The sequence below is a fragment of the Glycine max genome, chromosome 5 (genome assembly GCF_000004515.6).
Source record: "Glycine max cultivar Williams 82 chromosome 5, Glycine_max_v4.0, whole genome shotgun sequence".
In the NCBI taxonomy this organism is placed as follows: domain Eukaryota; kingdom Viridiplantae; phylum Streptophyta; class Magnoliopsida; order Fabales; family Fabaceae; genus Glycine; species Glycine max.
The window spans coordinates 35,396,507-35,417,613 of NC_038241.2; the positions used below are offsets into that span (position 1 = coordinate 35,396,507).

The 21,107-nt window shown below is 29.3% G+C and overlaps 3 protein-coding genes across 3 annotated transcripts; 2 read left to right on the plus strand and 1 right to left on the minus strand.

The window, feature by feature from the left end:
• Positions 1 to 8,642: 8,642 nt before the first annotated feature.
• On the plus strand, positions 8,643 to 13,227 carry NIP1-6 (aquaporin NIP1-6). Its single transcript, XM_006580117.4, has 5 exons — positions 8,643 to 8,854; positions 9,314 to 9,538; positions 9,909 to 10,106; positions 12,508 to 12,569; positions 12,675 to 13,227. The coding sequence occupies exons 1-5, from the start codon at positions 8,738 to 8,740 to the stop codon at positions 12,886 to 12,888; spliced, it is 816 nt and encodes a 271-aa protein (XP_006580180.1). The 5' UTR covers positions 8,643 to 8,737; the 3' UTR covers positions 12,889 to 13,227.
• Positions 13,228 to 13,651: 424 nt separating this feature from the next.
• Positions 13,652 to 16,471, plus strand: NIP1-1 (aquaporin NIP1-1). The gene is made up of 5 exons (XM_003524931.5): positions 13,652 to 14,265; positions 14,489 to 14,713; positions 15,183 to 15,380; positions 15,730 to 15,791; positions 16,039 to 16,471. The coding sequence occupies exons 1-5, from the start codon at positions 14,149 to 14,151 to the stop codon at positions 16,247 to 16,249; spliced, it is 813 nt and encodes a 270-aa protein (XP_003524979.1). The 5' UTR covers positions 13,652 to 14,148; the 3' UTR covers positions 16,250 to 16,471.
• A 753-nt stretch (positions 16,472 to 17,224) lies between these two features.
• Positions 17,225 to 19,870, minus strand: LOC100813988 (seipin-2). The gene is made up of 2 exons (XM_003524165.5): positions 18,564 to 19,870; positions 17,225 to 17,950 (listed from the first exon to the last, which is right to left on the minus strand). Exons 1-2 carry the CDS (start codon positions 19,641 to 19,643, stop codon positions 17,465 to 17,467), a joined length of 1,566 nt encoding a protein of 521 aa, XP_003524213.1. The 5' UTR covers positions 19,644 to 19,870; the 3' UTR covers positions 17,225 to 17,464.
• Between the last annotated feature and the right edge of the window lie 1,237 nt (positions 19,871 to 21,107).

Consider the following 21,107-nt stretch of genomic DNA (forward strand, 5'->3'; position numbering starts at 1 on the left):
AACAATCATTTAATCAAAAGTGACATATAAGAAGCTATTGGAATTGAATTATTAGTGGAAATTTTAAACAGTTTATACTAAATCAAACTTCATTGTCGTTATTAAAAAAAGCATGACATGTATAAGTCAGTGCCTGTCACCCAAATATTAAATTTATTAAAAGTTATCCACATGTTTCAAGTTCCAGCTTATAAAAAAAGATCATCTCTTTACGAATCCATGGGGAAACCCTTTCCAAAATGTTACTGTTCAGATTAGTGACGCGTTATTCCTGACATGTGGTAAAGGAATTGGTGGGGTCGACCCATTTTTTTTCAGTCAACTTAATTTTAACTTTAATTTTAGTGCATTTAGTGTAAAAACAATTATATTACGGAGATCATCTAACGATATGTATAACATTACTTAATACATTACAGTTGATATATTATTAAATATATTGAGTAATGTAAAAATATTCTATTAAAGCACTAAAAAAAAGTTCTATTAAAAGTGTAATTTTTGTAATTCATTAAAATTAAACACTTTTATTTGTTGTTCTTGCAAACATTTTTTTTTTCATTTCATGATAGAGCCATGGAAGAAAACTTCAACATGAGATCTCCAATGGTAGTTACGTGTAGAAACTCTAACACTCTCTAGTTAGTGAGAGAATGTGGGAGTGTAAAAAATGAGATTAGATTCATATTTGATGGGTTAGAAAACCTTATAGAACTTATAGAACGATGGTTTAAGTAGAAAGTCAGTGAATCAACCTGATAAGGTCAACGCTAATAAATTAATCTAATACAAGTTGACTACGAAGGAATTAAAGAATAGATACAGTTTCAGATGAATGGATTAGTTTCTTATATATATATAATTTCATAAAAGCATAAAAAACTTAAAGATGAAAATAAAATTAACTCGATAAAAATTTGTACTTCAATCACTGTTTCAGAAGTCTTATTGATGATAAAGTTCTCGAGAGTTCTTGTATAAAAATGGTTCTCTAGGCTACTAGACACTTCATTTCTCTTCAACGGGGAGAACTAAGCAAAAATAAGTTATTGTTTATAAGAAGTCAATAAAAACTTTGTTTTTGGAGATGGCCTCAATAGGCAATGACGTCAAACATTTTAGGCATTTTTGTCATCTGCTTACATTTTTTTTTCAGGTTGTGTCCTTTTTTTTATTATTAAATTTAGCTAAGATGGTAGATCTTGGGCTTTAGCTTCATGTGTTCACCAAAAAGAATTTGATTGAAAAAAAAAATTAACAAGTGTATTTAAATACTAGTTAAAAAATATCAATAAAAACATTTAATATTTATTTTAAGTGATTAAAATATTTAATTTAATTTAATAATTAGATGTTTGTTAATCACTTGATAAGACCCATGTTTTAAAAGCAATGGAGTATTTAACATGAACAGTTTGGCAAATAAGGGAAATGGTGAAAACAAAGTCAATATATATAACATAAAATGCTTAGACAAGGTCAAATTAAGCTTGGTGTTGACCATGTGCTCAGTAGTGGGAGTTTTGCATGCGCATTCAATTAATCCCTGTTGCGTCAATGCTTGGACTCGTTGCTAATTTGCTATTGATGAACTCGTTAGAAAAAAAGAAGAAGCAGGATTTAATTTTTACTATAACATTCTTGTATACTTATCAAATGCAAAAGTATTGAATATTTTTTTTTATAAATATTTAAGTCATTAATGCGCATTTATTTTCTATCCAATTCTTGTTTAGAAAATATTGAGGGAATTGATAAAAATATATAGCAGTATTAATTTTTCATCACATACCTCTGCTTTCTTTCTTTTTTTTACTGAATCACATACTTCTGCTATTTATTTTTATATAACTAAAGTATAAATATTAATGAACTGCATAACGAATATGATACAGATTCAAATATTCAATGATGGCCTGACAAAGTACTTAAATATTCTCCAACTTAGGGATCTTTTTTTCATTTTTGTCTTTGAGAAGATCAATATGCAAATTCTCGCGAATATTATATATATATATCATCATTTATGCAAGAGGACGTATGTATTTACATATGTTTTTCAATTATTAAAATATTCAGTTTTGGAAAACCTTGCTACTATGATCTCTTTTCTTTTCTCATAGCCTTGGACAGTTGGACTACTATCATCAACCTCGAGTAACTAACTGGTTGATATTTAAATTTCTAGTTTGCCTCGTTTGGTAAAAATATTGGTTCTCATTTTTGTTATTCAATGATTTCATAAAATATAATGCCTTACTCATTTGCATAAGATATTTACTTCGTGTATTAATTAAAATGATTTATTTTGTTTTCATGTTCTTTTACAGGAATTTTTCTTTCATGTTAAAATATACATATTTGTTTGTTTATGTGTGGTGTGATAATATCTACCAAACTTATAAACTTATTTTTAACTATTTTTTTTATTTAAATGAGAGAATAAAATAAAATTCACAATTATAATTTTAATAATTTATATTATAAAGACATAATATTTGGTAATTTTGTTGAACCTTCTTTAAGAGTTTAGTGATATATTGTTTTCGAAAACCACAGATTTTGTGGTAATTATTTAGTTTTTTTGTGTGTGATATTTTTACTTCTTAAAAATAATATATTGTAATTTAATTAAATAAAAATATATTTATTTAAAATTAAAATTATTTACTTTTCATTTTTATTTAAATTTTAAATAACATTGTTTTGAAAAAATAATTAATATTTTTATAATTTTAAACGTTTTACTAAAAAAGATTAAAATTTCATTATAGAATTAAAAATAAAAAAGTAAATAATAATAGTAGAGGAAGAATTCTATTGAAATAATGACGATTAAATGAGAAAACAAAGTTAGGAATAGACATATTTTATAATATACTTTCTATAAAATTTATTATTGTTATTGTACACAAACACTTCAAGACCATAGAAGAGGGTTTTTCATAAATTATTCGATTTAATTCACAAAAAAATCTGAATAATTTTTTATTATATCAAATTAAAGTTAAAAAATAAATTCAAATAACATCATTAAAAATTAAAAAGTAAAGGTAAATCATAACAAAAACATAGACAGTACAATTAACCAAGTGATATTTTACAGTAGATATCGATCCTCAAGTGGATAAATGGAATTACAAATAGCCAAGTACGTTGCTATGACAGAAATGTGAGATCAGCCTAATGCTAATTCCTAGGGGTAATGTGAACCCAGTTTATTTTTTTCGGTGCATGATGTGAACTGAATCTTTAGACAAACCTAAGTGTCTTCTTTGGTTTTTAAAATATAATTTTTATCAAGATTTTCATAAGCATGGATTATTATTGTATTATTAACAGATCAGAAATCATTTTAGATATAGTTTTATAATCTGATTATATAATAATCAACCAATTTATCATACATAATTGAAAAACGAAAATCCGTAGTATAAAAATGTGGGAGCATATATTGCTTTTTTGTTTTATCAAAACTAACTCTTCGTATCATTTTTTTTTATTTAATTCCTCGTATAATCTTTTTCTTTTAAAAAAAAAAACTCCTCGCATCATTTACCACTCCTAGGTCCATTTAATAGCGAGCATATAAGAACTATGAAAATGACCAATCTTTTTTTTTATCATCATATGCCCAATCTTATCCTGAATTTGTATTATACTTTTAGTATTCTTTTGTCAACTAAGTCATTTTAGCCCTTCTTGAAACAAAAAAAATTCAAATAAGTTTACGAGATTTTAGTAAGTCCTAAAGATATTTTTTTTTTCCATTTTGGTCCGTTTGGAAACATAAATAATAATAATAATATAAGTTTAGAGACCAAAATGATCGAAAAAAAAGATTAATTTCAAAAACTTCAATAAAATCTTAAGAAATTTTAGAAATTTATTTGATTTATTTTTAATTTTAATTTTTAAGAATTAAAATAACAATTAAATACAAATTTAGATACTAAATTAATCGTTTACTCTATTTAATATATGAATGTAAAAAAAAAAACGCCAAAAGCAAAATGTACTATTGCACTGGAACACGTACAAGCAAGGAAATGATCATTATTGATTCTTATACCGTAACACTTTTCATGGTGTGGATAACACTAAGAATTTTTAAATTAGTGATGGAAACTTTCCTTCCTAACCTTTAGCAAAATAATTTTGTAGAATAATATAGTAAAACTTTGAAGAATAATAGTTCGAAAATTCTATGAAAATGACTTTAGTTCTCGGCGAGGAATATGCATTTGGGTGCGATGATATATAAACATTTATATATTATATATTTTACTAATATTTTTTTTATCAAATATTATTTTTTAAATCACCATTGGACATCTAATTTTGTGATGGGATCTCCAAATATCTTTACAAATTTTGACCTAATTATAAGATTAATCATCAATTTAAAACATAATCAGATCTAAAAATTCTTATTTCACATGCTTCAAACTTGAGAATTGCATTTCCTTTGTTGTTTTTTTTTTTCTTACAAGGACCATCATCATCAATGATTTCTTCTTTGGTATTTCTTCATTGTTGTAGAACCATCATCACCAATTTGCACCAACAATCTTTAAGTTTAAATCCGACCAATAAAAATTGTTCCAACATCCAATAATATATTTTATGGAGATCAAATATAAATCCTTCATCACAAATTCTACGTGTTTTTAACTGAATTATACACATTGTATAATTTTTTTTTAATCTTAATCTTTCTTATTCTATTACATCAGAAATGTCCAACCTATCGTATTTAGACTTATCGCCTACTCTTGGTAAGCGTTATCCAATGTTGAATGTCTATAGATTATTTTTCTTGTGCTATTTATCAATCTCTAGTTTTGTGTTGGAATATTTGTCTCGAATAGTTCCTGCTCACTAAAATACAAAATTGATTACATAATACTACTATAATAGTATAATTAATAGGTGCTCTCAATTTCCAGTAGTTCCTGCTTGAGTATCAAACTTTGTAATGAAACCTGGATAGCAAAATGATGTCTAAATTTAATCGCCAATTAAATACAATTAAAAAGGTGTCCCTAGATTTTGTCAATATTAAGATGCCCTATATTAATGATAGAATATCTTAAAAAGTCATTAGGACTTTGGTATCATCTTAAACTTAAAGTATATAATGAAGTATATAACGTGAGAGATGTAACTCAATCTTAAAAATAGTTCAACGAATGAAAGACAAAATATTTTTCTCTTCCCTTTCGTTAAACATCATTAATTTATATAAATGATTATAAACTTAGAGATAAACTAAGAATAATGATAGAATATCTTATCTTATATTCTGATAATAAATTTTATCAAATACTGATTAGCTAGTTGATAGAATATTTTATCATATATTTTATTAATTAATTAATCAACCAGCAGTTTTAAGACGACAAAGATATTTTACGTACCCAGATCTTTCTGCTGCTCCGTCAGAACTGAATATATCTGCTAAGAGGATCACAGTCCAAATAATACTTACAAAAATGCCGCATCTGTTTTAAGATTTGTCTGAGAAGTTAACATTAAAAAAAGAAAAAGAAAATATTGTGCGACATTTATTTTATTCGAGTTAATTCTCATTTTGATCCTCAAATTTTGAGATATCGTCAAAAACTCATAATAGTTCTTGAAATTAAAAATGGTAAATATTTTTAAAAAAAATTGAATTATGCAATCATGCTAGTCTTTGTCGTTTTTTATCTACTAACTCCGTCAGTTTAAATGTAATGTGCGTGGGACGTCAGTTACTACTACTTTGGCAGCCATGTAGGCGTTTACACTGTGTATATAAACACATCATGGGGGATTAAAATGAAAAGTTTATGGACCAAAATTTGATAAGCTTTGAATGAAAGATAAAAACACTAATAAAGAAAAGAAAACGTGGAACAAAAACGAAAACAAGTGAGAAAAGATTAACAAAATTGAAAAGGATAAATATATAATAAGAAAATATAGACTGAAATCATGCTTATATATATAAGAGGAAAATCAAGGGTTACGTCCATTTGATTTTTCCTGAATAACACAAAATTAAATTATTTTCCTGATTGAACTTGTTTCTCGTTGATCATGATTTTAAAGCATTAAATAGTGAAAATTTAATAATATGATGAAATGTTGAGATAATTAGTATTGGTATGATGGTACTCAAGACAAATCTTCCATATTTTGTTCTTAAATAAATAAAAACTTACTCTTTAACAAAATAAATAACTAAATAAAAATTATAAATTCGGTCAAATATTTAGTGTATGTTTAAAAATAATTCAATTATTAAACATTGTTTTTGTAAAATTCTCTATAAAATATAAAATCAAATTTTTAGATAAATTAATTCCAAAATATATTTAATGTGTATTTGGTTGTTGTTATTTAAGAATAATTAATTTTTATACAATATGAAACATTACCACAGAATATTGTCGTTTATGAATGAGAAAAATAGATAAGTTATTATAGGAGTAACTCCATTAATATATTTTTTTATCAAGCAAAATTAAACTGTTAGCATAAGCATTTTAATTTTATACTAAAATTGTCATTCACTCTAAAGTTTTTTCTAAACTTTATCATGATCAACTTTCATAAAGCAAAATACCCATTTTGCTAAAGTTTCTATATTAGAGTTCACCAACACCTATAATTCTATTCATGAAACAAAAGCAGCCCATACTATTTATTTCAACTTTTTCTTTTGGTAAATTTCATTTTTTTTTTGTTTGGAAAAAAGTTAATGTAAATTTTATCTCGTTGTGTTAGCTCATGTTATTAGGCAGTATTTTATTTTGTTATCATGTTATTGATATATTAATTTTGTTAGTAACTAATCTTCGTTACAAAAATATTTTTAAGTAAATTTTTTTCTCTTTCAATAACATGTTTTCGAGACCAAATCCCTTATTACTAAGATTAATGACTCGTTAAGCTTTTGTTGCTAGGAAGCATACTAGTAATATATTTTTAATATTTTATCATTAGGACAAATTTCATACTAGTTACATTAATTTAAATTTGTTTTTGTTTGGTAGAGCTAATATAACATCTTGTGTAATTGTAAATAGAAATAGAGAAAATATTAGAAAAAGCATAAAAATAAGTAGATAGCGTTTCCGTTTTATCAAAGTTGTTGTAACCGCGTGGCTCCCAAAACCCAAAAGAAAAGGAAACGATCGATACGAACGATTTAAATTTGTACATGATAGCTGCGTCCACTCCACCCAAAAGAAGAAAAGGAATACTATCTCAAGACCTATTCTGCTATTCATGATTCTATTTGTATAATCCAGTGGGTAGTTGGTTCAGCCTTCAATGCATTTTTAGAGGCATATTAACCAACCACTTCATATGCTAAATAACCCATTTTGAATATTGATTAATATCAACAGCCATAAGGCTGATCCAAATCATAATCCACCACTCCTCTTACTTTCTATTTGTATTATCAACTACTCGTGAACTTAACAAGGAATAACATAATTGGTAGAAAAAGTATTTGTTTCTTTCATTGTGTATTGTGTGTATAAAAAAAATATATTTGAGAAAAATAAAATTCACTTTGATTATTTTTACTTTCAGCTAAAAAAGAAACTAACCTTGAGTTGGTATGATTGGAACTAAAATTATATTCTTTAAATAAAATCTCATGTTTAAATTTTGTCAACATGAAAAAAAAAGTAATTGGAAAGAAAAATATTACTAAAAATAATATGGAGTACTTTTATTAGTATATATCAGTAACTAATATGAAAATATCATCTTATAAGAGATGAAAATAAAAAAGAAATTAATGTCTTATATAAAAAATAACAATTTTATTAATAAAGTAATTTTGTATTTTTCTCTTATAACATCATAAAAACCAATAGCATACCATAAGATACAAAACCAATTAATAATCCTAATATCTTCAAAACTACACAAGCCCCAAAGAGGTTCATTTGTCTTCTATCCTGATATAAGTCCAAGGTCTGTGCCTTTTTGCTACCTCTATTTTTTCCCCCTTTTATTTGGAATATCTGCATATAGTATATTCCTCTTTGGCCAATGTCATAACTACTTAAACTATCTTATGAACGATCGCCCTAATATTTTAAAAAGATAATTAAATAAAAATAAATGCATTTAGCTTAAAATATTTAAAGAGACTAGTTTTTATTCATCATTATCGTAAAAAAAAAATACTATCAAATACTCAAAAACCCTATCATATATAACTTTTAAATCATTATCATAAAAATTAACAAATTTATTATACAAAATAATATGTAATTAGATTAGTTTAAACTGTGAAATGTATTCTAATTAAATTTGTATTCAGAACATAAGAATTTAATTTGCATAAACTTTCAGTGTAATATATTTTTTTTATAATATCAAAATCAAATTATGTTAAATATAACTTTTAAAATAGTTATTATAAAAACTAACAAAATCATAATACATGGCAAAAAACATTGTATTGAGCTTAAAAAAAATTGTATTCTAATTAGGATTTAATTCAAAATACAAAAATATTTAATAATTAATTAAGAGTGCAATAAGAAAGGTTGGTTATAAGAATATAAAACTATTCCGTCTCTTTGTGAACAACTTTTTGGTTGTCTATAAATTGGAGTTGTTTGATAAGTGTTTCATTTGTAGTTGAGTAGACAGAGCAGAGTGTCCAGGGCAGTTTACAAAGCCTAATTTTGTTCTTTAGTTGTTTCCTTGTTCTCTGTCACTGATGGCTGATTATTCAGCACGAACTGAATCCTGCGAGGTAGTTGTAAATGTAACCAAGGACACCTCCAAAACAATGGAACCCTCAGACTCCTTTGTCTCTGTTCCTTTCTTGCAGAAGGTGTCTCCTAATCTTCCTTTTGTATCCCAAAAACCATTAAAAGTGCTCTTATTACAATTTAATAGATATAATGGATTGTTATCTCTGCTAGAATCTGTTTTTCTTTTTTGTGTGTGTATATATAGTTTCTTTCTGAATTAATCTATTTATCATATTAATAAGGGTGGTTGAGCAGGAAATATGATATTTCCTTTAGTGTGATGTAGAGTTCAAGTAGCAGGTGGGGTGCCAACCTCGTTGGGATTCCGTACGCTATTTTGAGGCTCCTGCATGCCACCTCTTTTTGATTAAAAAAAATGATTGAACAAAATGCCTGAGTTGTTATATATATATATATATATATATATACTTGTCTTCGATACTCACAGATAAAAAAAATCTATTCTATTGATCATATTGAACTAGAAGAATTGAGAATGGAAATGACAATATCATGGTTTTGTTTGCTGATGGATACAGTTGGTAGCTGAGGTGGTGGGAACATATTTCTTGATATTTGCAGGGTGTGCTTCAGTGGTGGTGAATAAGAACAACGACAACGTGGTAACACTTCCTGGGATAGCAATTGCTTGGGGGCTGGTTGTAACAGTGTTGGTTTACACTGTTGGTCACATTTCTGGTGCCCATTTCAATCCTGCTGTCACCATTGCTTTTGCTTCTACCAGAAGGTTCCCCTTGATGCAGGTAATTGACCCTTATAATTTTTCTTAACTTGGTTGATCTAAAAATAGGTAAATGTGCCCATTTGGAATATTGTGTCATTTTCCTTCTTAAATTGTTATCTCCAGCTAGCCCCACAAGGATAGATGGAAGTCTTTAAAGCCCAATTATGTTAGAACTGAAATTATGAGATGCCCATATCATATACAAAAAATAGAAATTATGAAAGTAACTCCTAACTTAATGATTGTTGCCAAAACAAAGTTGCCTCTTTGCACATGCATATACAGCTAGCTAAGATATTTCATATTCACAGAAAAAAAAAATTCTTCTATGAAGTTGTTTTAAAATTATGTGTTCGGGCATGTGATTTATATTGCAATTAATTATGTAGGTACCAGCTTATGTAGCAGCTCAACTCCTAGGAAGCACACTTGCCAGTGGAACTCTGAAACTATTATTTATGGGGAAGCATGACCAGTTTTCAGGAACACTCCCAAATGGGACTAACCTGCAAGCTTTTGTGTTTGAATTCATAATCACATTTCTCCTTATGTTTGTCATATCCGGGGTTGCCACCGATAACAGAGCGGTAACTTCTCTCACATTACTCCCTCTGCTTAAATTTGTACATACTAGTATTATCTTATGAGATTTGGGCGCCTCATTGATAAAGTTTATTAAACCAGAGACAATACCAATTCATACTTTATTTATTAACTAAATTACACTCAATCTGGTAGGACTCAATGAAAAATGTTACATGTACGCCCTTTTATTTTAAACACTCATTTGACACATTTATTCAAAGGGGTTAGATCATCTGTTATCAAGCTGATAAATGAGGTGGAGAGTGTGCACAGGGGCATTCTTGAGTGAGAGGTTTCTAAAAATAAACTTTGGAAATGGGATGATATCATATTTAAATGTTCTTTAATTCATACAATACATATATTTTTTTTACGGAAAATAAATATCCTAAAATAATGCCCTGTAGTGTTTTTTTTCTCTAAAGGTTTCAAACCAATTTGACTGGTGTTTTTGACAGTGCTTTGAACCGTTGTTTTGAGTCATGTAAATTGAATACTTAATTGGATCGTTCATTTTTTAGTCAAAAAGTGACCAATCCAATCCAATTTTTGTAATAATGACACGAAGAAATGGAGAGAGGCATGACAACACTGAGGTTAATGGTTGACCTTTCATGATGATATTTTTGTACATAAAAAACTTACACTATTTTTAATAGTAAAATAATGTAATTTTTTTTATAATTTTTCTTACGTAACTTCTTTTCTACATAATGAATCGACAAAAAATATGCACAATCTAAGTCGGCTAAACGTATATTTAGGTCTAAAAAGAATTTTAAGATGTTTTTAAATTACTTTAAATAGTTTTCTATTTATAATACTACCTAAATTAAAAATAATATTTGTTCCCTTTTGGTTTATTGCATTTTTACCCCCCCCCCCCTTTTAATTTTTGGCTAATTTTATCTCAACAAATTAATTTGACATATTTTATCCTAACCTTTTAGAAACGTGAGAATTTTATCTTCCATTATTTTACTCATAACATAATTACAATTTTTACTCTCAATTTTTTTTATTTTTTGACAAATTTTATACCCAATTTTTTTATTTTTGACAAATTTTATTCCAATTTTTGGGCAAATTTTGTGCTTATTATTGGATAAACGATGAAAGATAAAATTTATAAATTTCTTAAAAGTTGAAAATAAAATATATCAAATTAATTTTTTGGAGTAAAATTTATCAAAAGTTAAAAAGTTGGAAGTAAAAAAATACAATTAAGCCTGATTTTTTTTATAAGATGCAATCCATAATGTACCCTGCATTGATTATTTTTAGGCCGAAATATCCCTAATTAAACAAGAGAGAAGTTGTGTACATAAACATTTAGAATGGATATATTAATGAAAATGATATTTTTTGAAAAAAAAAATATAACCTAAATATAAGCTAATTTAACTAACTTACACGAGAATTAATCTAATGACATTTAAAGAATAATCATTATTTTTTAAAGTGTATTTCATTAGAACTTGATATTAAGAATAAAAAGAAATCATTAAAATTATAATCACAATTAGTTAAAGAATTTTTGGGGATGATATCATTAAATAGGGTCAAAATAGTTAAATTTTACTTATATAGTTTTAAAATATTATTTCTTATATTTAGGTACATAGATAATATAATTTAAGATAAATTTATTTTTATTAACTAAGTTAATCAGTTTCTTTTATTGGTAATTGGGTCTTCTAATAAAATAAATAAAATAAAGGAGGTATGATTTTTTACTTCATAATTTTAAGATGAAAATATTTATTAAAATAATTATAGAAAGTTATATATTAACAATTAGTAATATTTTTAGGAACTTATATATTTTTAAAATAATTATAAAATTACGAGACTTATGAAGTAATGAGACTTAAGGGTTATAGGTGTTTGATTCTCGAATAATGCCCTGTACACGATGTTTAGGTACCATTTTTTTATTTTAATATTTAATTACAGGAGACGGCTAGAGGCTAGATTATGGTAGGGGAAAGGCTTCTCTTGTTTTTCATTTCTATAATGATTGCACATTAATTACATGCCTTTATGTACATTTTTTTAATATTTCACATAGCTGCCTATAGTATTTTGTTGCAAAATATATATCTCTAATTAAAGTTCACACATCTGTTTATTTTCATTTGAAAGTATCATCCGCCCAATGCATTGTTGCCAAATTAGAACTTGTAATTTTCTAAATTACTCCCAACGTTTAGCAAATTAGGCTTCACATATAAAAAAAAAGAAGAGAAATTAGTACTACCTAATTTGTATCGTTTTGAATCGCTTGCAAGAATCCTAGAAGTTTACGTTACGAGGCATATCTCATGAGAATCAATAATCCATCCACGAAATATTCTTCTTAAACTCCTTTATTTATATTAACTTGAATTTAAAATTGTGCAGGTTGGTGAGTTGGCTGGGATTGCAATTGGGTCTACAATACTGCTTAATGTGATTATTGGAGGGTAATAGTAATTATTAACCAATCCAAATCCAAATTAAATGCAAAATCAGCATTGTTGAAGTTGTAGGACATAATATTCTTGTGGATTGTTATTCATATTTGGCAGGCCAGTGACAGGAGCATCAATGAACCCAGTTAGAAGCCTAGGACCTGCTATTGTACACGGCGAATACAGAGGAATATGGATATATTTGTTGGCACCGGTTGTGGGGGCCATAGCTGGAGCATTGGTATACAACACCATTAGGTACACGGACAAGCCATTGCGAGAAATCACCAAGAGTGCCTCTTTCCTCAAAGGCCGTGGTGGCTCCACATAATTTAAGCAAATGCAAATCCACTAATGCTAGGGAAAAAGTTACATCAGCACTCTTAACACCTAAAGGAAGAAAAACTATATAAGAATAATAGAGTTTATCATGTGATTAAAAAAATAGAAAAAATGAAAAATATTGTTTAAAATTATAAAATATTTATATATAATTACTCTTAATGTTATCCTCAGCTGTCATGTGGATAGTTAATAACTTCTTCCTTGTAATTGTCTTTGTTACAAATAATAATTAGAAGAAAAAAAATTATGCATGAAATCACTCAAAGAAACTACGCTATGATGTTTCATTTCCTGGTTTTATTAAAGGTCATGCACTTGAATATCATCACCCTCTTTTTCCTCTCTATTTGGATAAAATAAAAACTGATTTTTGACATTGTTGGTGGATCTTGAAGCTTTGTGGACCAAGCTAGATTTTTTCTTGTATGCGAGTTATGAGGAGTTGAAGGCACAAGCTTATGGGCTTTGTTGACTCGGGTGTGAGTTTAATCTTGTACTATAGTGAACCCTTTGTGAAGGGTTATGCCATTGGTTAATTTGGTCAATTTTTCAAAATTGTAATATTTCATAACTTTTCCCCACTTCAGGCCATTGAATTATGTGATATATATCCACGGTTGTAGGGATTTGGAGCATTCATATTCACCTTAGAAAATAAGGGGCATGTCATGTTAGGCAGAATCCATAAAGGCGTCGCATTAAATAATTGTCTTTTTGAGGTCTGAAGACGGCGAATAGACTCGGATAACTGAGATAATAATATACTAATCACATAATTACAATTTTTTTTAAAAATCAAACAAAAAAGGTTAAGGTTCGGTCTGTTAAGAGTTTTGATAAGTAAAAATAAGTACATGGTAATCCATTTATATGTCTACTATACTTGTCCAGTGATTAGTTACATTTATAAGTCGTTTAACAGATATGACCAAAATTAATAGATTATTTTATACTTTTTCATAATTTACATAATAAATATTTTCTGTTTCTAATTTTTTAATAAATATCCTAAGAATACTAATTAAAAAACCGTATTTTTGAAAGCTATAAGTACAGTTATTTTGGAATGGTGGGAGTATTATTATTATTGACTAAACTCTGTTTCCCCACGTGTATAGTCGTCATCGCTCCAACAGCATCATCATATAAATAGATCACATTCGACTTTGGTTTATTTACTTCTTCGCTGTCGGAAACAGTTTTCGTCGTTCATTCATCAGCTGTTCTCTTCGTTTTTCTGCCTACAATGGATGAGAATTCAGCAACAAATGGAACCCATGAGGTGGTTTTAGATGTAAACAGGGACGTCTCTAGAACAACTCAAGCTTCACGCTCTTGTGTCAATGTTTCTTTCTTGCAGAAGGTGTGTCCTAATCTTTTTTTTTTTTTTTTGTGTGCCCAATCATATGAGATTTGATTAGATGAAATGTATTGTTATCTCTGCTAGAATCTTATATTTTTTATTATTGTAAAACGCTACAGTGAATATATAGTCTCTTTCTGAATTAATCTATTGACCATATTGAACTTGGAAAAAATGAGATTAGAAAAGACAATATCATGGTTTTGTTTGTTGGTGGATACAGTTGGTAGCTGAGGTGGTAGGCACGTATTTCTTGATATTTGCAGGGAGTGCTTCTGTGGTGGTGAACAAGAACAACAACAACGTTGTAACACTTCCTGGGATATCAATTGTTTGGGGACTGGTTGTGATGGTGCTGGTTTACTCTGTTGGTCACATCTCTGGTGCCCATTTCAATCCTGCTGTCACCATTGCTTTTGCCTCCACCAAAAGGTTTCCCTTGAAGCAGGTGAACCAACCACAATTTTTTTCCTTCAACATTGATTTTTGGTTCAAGTAGGTAGGAAAATTAGAGGTCAAATTAGTTTATCATAATTGAAAGAGAAATTTTGTTTATATTGTATTTTCACACAACTTAATTTTAACAAATAAATAAAAGAGAGACAAGAAGACAAATAAAAAGAAATGTGAGATAAGATGGATGATATAACGGAGAGAATTATTGAGAAAAGAATGTGTTGTATACTTATATTGCATGTATAAATATAATATCTCAAATTAAAATACTTATTTGCCTTGACCTTTTTACGCTAGTTTATAATTGGTAAACAAAACGCGTTATTGAACATAGGTAGCAAGAAAAGTAATGGAATTAGAGAAAACCTTAGTCCTCTTTCACTACATCCAATTGTCTCATTTTATCTTGAAATTATTGGCATATTCACGGTGATATAACTATCATCCATGTAACATTGTAGGTTCCAGTTTATGTGGTGGCTCAGGTTGTTGGATCCACACTTGCAAGTGGGACTCTCAGACTATTATTTAGTGGCAAAGAAGCCCAGTTTTCAGGAACACTTCCATCTGGGTCCAACCTGCAAGCTTTTGTGATTGAATTCTTAATCACTTTTTTCCTTATGTTTGTCGTATCCGGGGTTGCCACTGATAACAGAGCGGTAAAGTTTCTTATTCCATCATTAAATTTTGTTTTTTTTGTTTGTTTGTTTGGTTACAATTAGCTTTTATTTTCTATAATATTTTTTTTATTAACACGTGTCTAGCCAAATTGGCTTTAATTGGCTAATCACGTCCCCAAATTCTGACATAAAAAATGGAGTACATAAATTGACTAGTTGTCTAAATATATTTGTAGCGTTTTGGATCACTTGGAAGAATGCAACAAGTTTACACCACACGACACATCTTATACGAAACAAAAATCCATATAACATGTTTGAATATTTGTCTTTCTTGGACCTCAATTCCATGGATTTCATTTATTTATTTTATTTTGAAATCTTGCAGATCGGTGAGTTGGCCGGGATTGCCGTTGGGTCTACTGTGCTGTTGAATGTGATGTTTGCAGGGTATTATTATCTTACCCAAAGCTAATTAATTAAATATAAGTGTAGGCGACACATATTATGAGATTTAAAATATTACATTATTTACTGAAAGATGTTACACCTTTTGGAAGCAAAATAGAGGTCAAAGTATGATCTCATTTGCGTGATTGAATATTATAGGTTTGTGTAATGGTTGAACTAAATTGACAATACTTACTAGATTATGTGAGTTAATAGGTAACTAATGACATGGTTTCATATACGACAGGCCAATCACAGGAGCATCAATGAACCCAGCAAGAAGCATAGGGCCAGCGATTGTACACAAGGAATACCGAGGAATATGGATATATTTAGTGTCTCCAACTCTTGGGGCTGTGGCCGGCGCATGGGTCTACAATAGTATTCGTTACACGGACAAGCCACTGCGTGAGATCACCAAGAGTGCCTCTTTCCTTAAAGGAGTAGCCTCTAGGTGATTTAACCAAATTATGCTAGAAATTCATGTGTCATTTACAGAGAGTAACTTCATTTGGAAAGTAATTGTCTCCAAGATTTGTTACTAATTTATCATGTATCAGGGTCAAAGTATAAGGAAAAATCATTAGTATATTGTTGCAAACACATCTACAGAAAATCAAAATTTCATCTCCTTGTTTTTCACTTTATTAAGTTTATAATCATAAAATCACTGGATTTTAGGCCCCATACCTTGCACAGGTTTTTTTTTTTTTTATATTGCATTTTAAGAAATACAATAAAATATGTATATATAAATAGTTCAAAACTATTTTTTAAGCTATAATAAAATAAACCAGTATTTTGATATAACAATTTTTAATGCGTGTAATATGTATAACAAAAAATATGCTTATTTATGTGTCTATATAAATACTACATTAATAAAATTAAATATAATAATATTTATTTTCAAGTTTAATACTACATCCATTCCTTTTTATTTATAACAAAAATAAGTTATAGTGTATTTTATTATATATAACTTATTTCTTATAAATACAACCAAAGGTAATAATATATATAGAGAAAAGATATATACTATATTAACATATATTACAAAAATTCTATTATAAAATATGTTTATGTACTTTTTAATACCTATAATAAAATATAACTATAAACACCCAATTTCATTCGGACAAAGAAAAATAAAAATGCAAATTATAAGAAAATTTAAAACAAAAATAAAAACATAAAAAATAGTATAATAATAAATAAATAAACAAAAATCGTCACTTTTCTTGATCTACTAATATCCATTATAAAAATATTGAATTAAAAACTTGCAAATTGTACAATAAAATTTTAGAAAATCGTTCTACGAACATGAATAAATAAACTATTAATTTCAGTTTTGGTTAGACACTTTGTCTGATTTTCTTTTGAAATAAAATTAAGGATCCTTGACAAGTAAAGAAAGATAATAACAAAGATAAGTAAATTAATGATATGGACATAGATTTGGCCAAGTTACATTACAATTAAAAATGTACATACTAATTTGGAAAGGAAATTTAATAAAGAATATTGGAAACTGGAAAGGAAAAATGAATTAAAGTAACGATGCCTCACTAAACAAGATATACATGTCAGAAAGTGCTAGGTTATATTATTAGACGGAAAAATAAATCTCCCATTATTGTCACGATGCCTTGGGAAAGAAACTAGTCTCCTTAATTTGGTGCCTGAAGATTATTTTGGGTACCGGTAACACGAGCAGCACCACTGCTTTGCCTGGTTCTTGGAATAATTATAGGCAAACAACACACTAGAACGAGTAGTAACTCCATCATGAAAGCCATCATTGTGATCCATAAAAATATGCAAATCTTCCCATGCCATATAATCCTCTTGAATAAGGGAAGTTCTGATTCAATAACCACTGATGAATCATACATTTGAGGAATGCCGGCACCAGGTGAATATTCTGCTCGCTGCTCAAGGGTTACTTTTAAGCATGAAGTAGGTACATCCCCTTCAACAAAACCTCTCATCTTGACATTCAGTGTCTGGGTTTCTGATATATAGCCAGTGACAAGAGGTACAATCTTGAGGAATGTCGTGATTAGGCGGATAGGCTCACTTGTGAATTTCAACATGCAAGGTTGGTTTGAACTCCAAATTGTTTTGCCATCAGAAGACAAGAAGTCTACCCTGATCTATAAAATAGACACGTCAAAGAACCCAAAACAAAGCAACAGGAAACTATGAACTGTAATTATCATCATATTAATAGTTCAGATTCTTTAAGCAGAATGATACAAGTACAAGAAAATGGCAATTTTAACAGAGGATCTTCTTCTTTGCCTAATAAATCTAACTATCATCTTAAAGCACTCACACCACAATGATAGGAAACATAGTACATAGACACAAATAAAAGAACCATTCTAGCTAAAAGTTTTAGCTTTTATGTAAAGGCCAGCTAAGTGTCTTAATCGCGACACTTGGCGTATAGAAGCTATTGAACATTTGAACCCCTAATTCATGATATTCTAGAATCATGTTTTCATCATTTCTTCTAACCAAACTACGACAATACTCAAATAAAGCAAATAAAAAGATATTGAGAGTTAAAACTAGCACCAACTTGCCACTCAAACCCTTTAAAGTCGTACACTACTGAGAAGTGACCACAAATAGCCCATCCACCATCAAAGGTCCTTATGCTAGCACAGTAACATTACACATTACTATTAGAACTAGTAAAACATCATGCAAGCAGTTCATGTCATTCTCTGGATTAAAATGACTGAGATAAGTCATAAGTACCTGAAAGATGCCAAGATTTGTGTTGTATTCTGACTCTGGCACAACCAATGAAACAGTGACCTGCACCTTTTGGTTAGCAGGTATAACCCTTCTACCCATCCACTCTCTAACAGCAATGCCCTTCTCAGAATCATGCGCACCCCCAACACCATCACAAGACATCACAGGTACAAATGCAACAGGACTCTGCTTGGTGTAATCAAAATTCAAAACCTGCCTCATCTGAAACGGCTCCTCCACCAACCACCTCACCAAAAACCCACTCACCACAAGTGAAGAAACCAAAAGACCAAACAAAATGCAACAAATATACATTGACCTCAAGAATCCCCACCCACACCTAAATGCAACATTCCACAAGGATTTGTGCTCTTTGAACCACCCTTGAGCTGAAGGATCAATGCACCGAAAAACAAAACACCAAAATTTACCCAAAATCACCACCAAAAGACCTTTCCCCTTACTGATTGTTCCAAAAGGGTCCACGAAAAACAAAAAAACATGTAACATAAACCACACTGGGAATTTCATTAAGACAACGAAAATATTGATTTGAAACACAATTGATCTAATCACCAACCCCGTTACATAATCGAGCGAATTCAAAGGGGAATTACTGAATTCCACCGCCGAGTCAGCGGAATCGGTGACGCCGTCTTCGTTCTCGGCGGTGGTTAACGTCGATTCCTCGTTCCCCTCTTCGGTGCCAACGCTTGGAGATTGAAAGGGACGAACTTTCTCTCGATTTGAATCGCATTTCTCGGGGAAATTCTCATTTCCGTTTGAAGTTCCGAGATTTCGATCGCTCCGAAGGTTCGTGACGTTTCCGGTGGTCGAATTGTGGCTGGAACCGGTATTCGTGGTCTCCCTAACCGGTGAGTTACGGCGGGTTGAACGGCGGCGGATTGTGGTTGCCGGAGGTGGGGAGGGTGGGTTGGGGTCGGAGAGAATTGAAGAAGAGGAGGAAGATTCCGGCGATTTATCGGCGGCGCCGGAGCAATGGTGGAAGGGGCAGTGAGGAAGCGCGTCGAGGAAAACGTCGTCGTTTTGGTTGTTTGGGCCTGAAAAAGATGACTCCATTGAAGATGACGTGATCGGATATTGAACTTCCCAGGCTGGTTAATTTTGAAGCCAAAAAATTGAGAATTTTTTGCTTTCTCAAAAAGGGAAGTATATTTTCGGAAAAAAAAAATTATATTCCAAAGCAACACACACAAGTTTGTGTGGTGCAAAATAATTACATGGTTTTTCGACACAAAAGTTAATTTATAACATTACATTTTCTTAAAAGAAAGAAGCATATATTCATTCATCACTTTGAAAATAAAAACAAATAAGGTATGTTATTTTCATGACCATTAACATTTTTTGTAATTTTTTAGGATATTTTTTTTGTCATTTTCTTTAAATGATAACACGTAATATTTTTTTTTTGTTGGGTGAAGAATGAACATTTAGCTTGAATATTTTTCTCTCCTTTTATGATGATTCATTGTTTTAGATTTTGTAGTGTTATTATGATAGACGCATATTTTTAGTGTTAATTTTCATAGATTGTTATCATATTTTGGTCTTTAGATTAATATTAAGACATTCAAGTATTATGAGATGTATGGTTAATAAGATTTTTTGCATTCTCCTAAATTTATTTTTTTGCATTAAAGAGTGTTTCACATGAAAAAATGATTTAAAATACTTTTTATATTCGAATTTGGGGATGTTGCATGCTAGAAACATTAATCATACCATGGTTATTTTTATAGAAATTTATGTTCTCGTGCACATGATTTCCATTTTGATTATCCTAAATCTTATGCCTCTACAAATAAATTTTTTATGTCTTTCCCATATTATTCAATCTTTAAATTTTAGTTTAATTAATGCTCCTAAAAATGATCAAGCTTGGTGCCCTTTTAGCCTCTAAGCTCTTATTTCTTCTTTTTCTTTATAGCCACTGTCTGCATCTCTACACAGAATCCTTTGCATTATTCTTGCATAATTAATGAAGCATCATTCAATAACTCCTCGTGGATTCTCATTAAATGAAGCATCTCTACACAGAATCCTTTGCATTATTCTTGCATAATTAATGAAGCATCATTCAATAACTCCTCGTTCGTGGATTCTCATTAAATGAACTTTCATGGTCATTGTTGTTCTCCTCCGATCCTTCACATTAATTAGTTGTTTCCTCCAACCATTATTAGTATATGTTTCAACTCTATAAAGGGAACTTCAACCTATGACATCCATTTTCCTCATCATCTTATGCAATAAAAATAAAGTGAACTTTGATACCATATTATAATTTGAAGAAATGATACAAATGATATCATTTTTGCATGTCCACTTATAGCTCAAAGCAGGGGGAAGAATTTTTATAAATATGAAAGTGTGATTAATATAAAAAAAATATTTGAGTTTCATATTTACTTGTTCACATTATCTTTCTATTTATTATTTTTCATCACAAAAGTTTGTCAAATTAATAACACGACAGTTTATATAATATTATTACACGTTAAAAATATGGATGGTGCTATA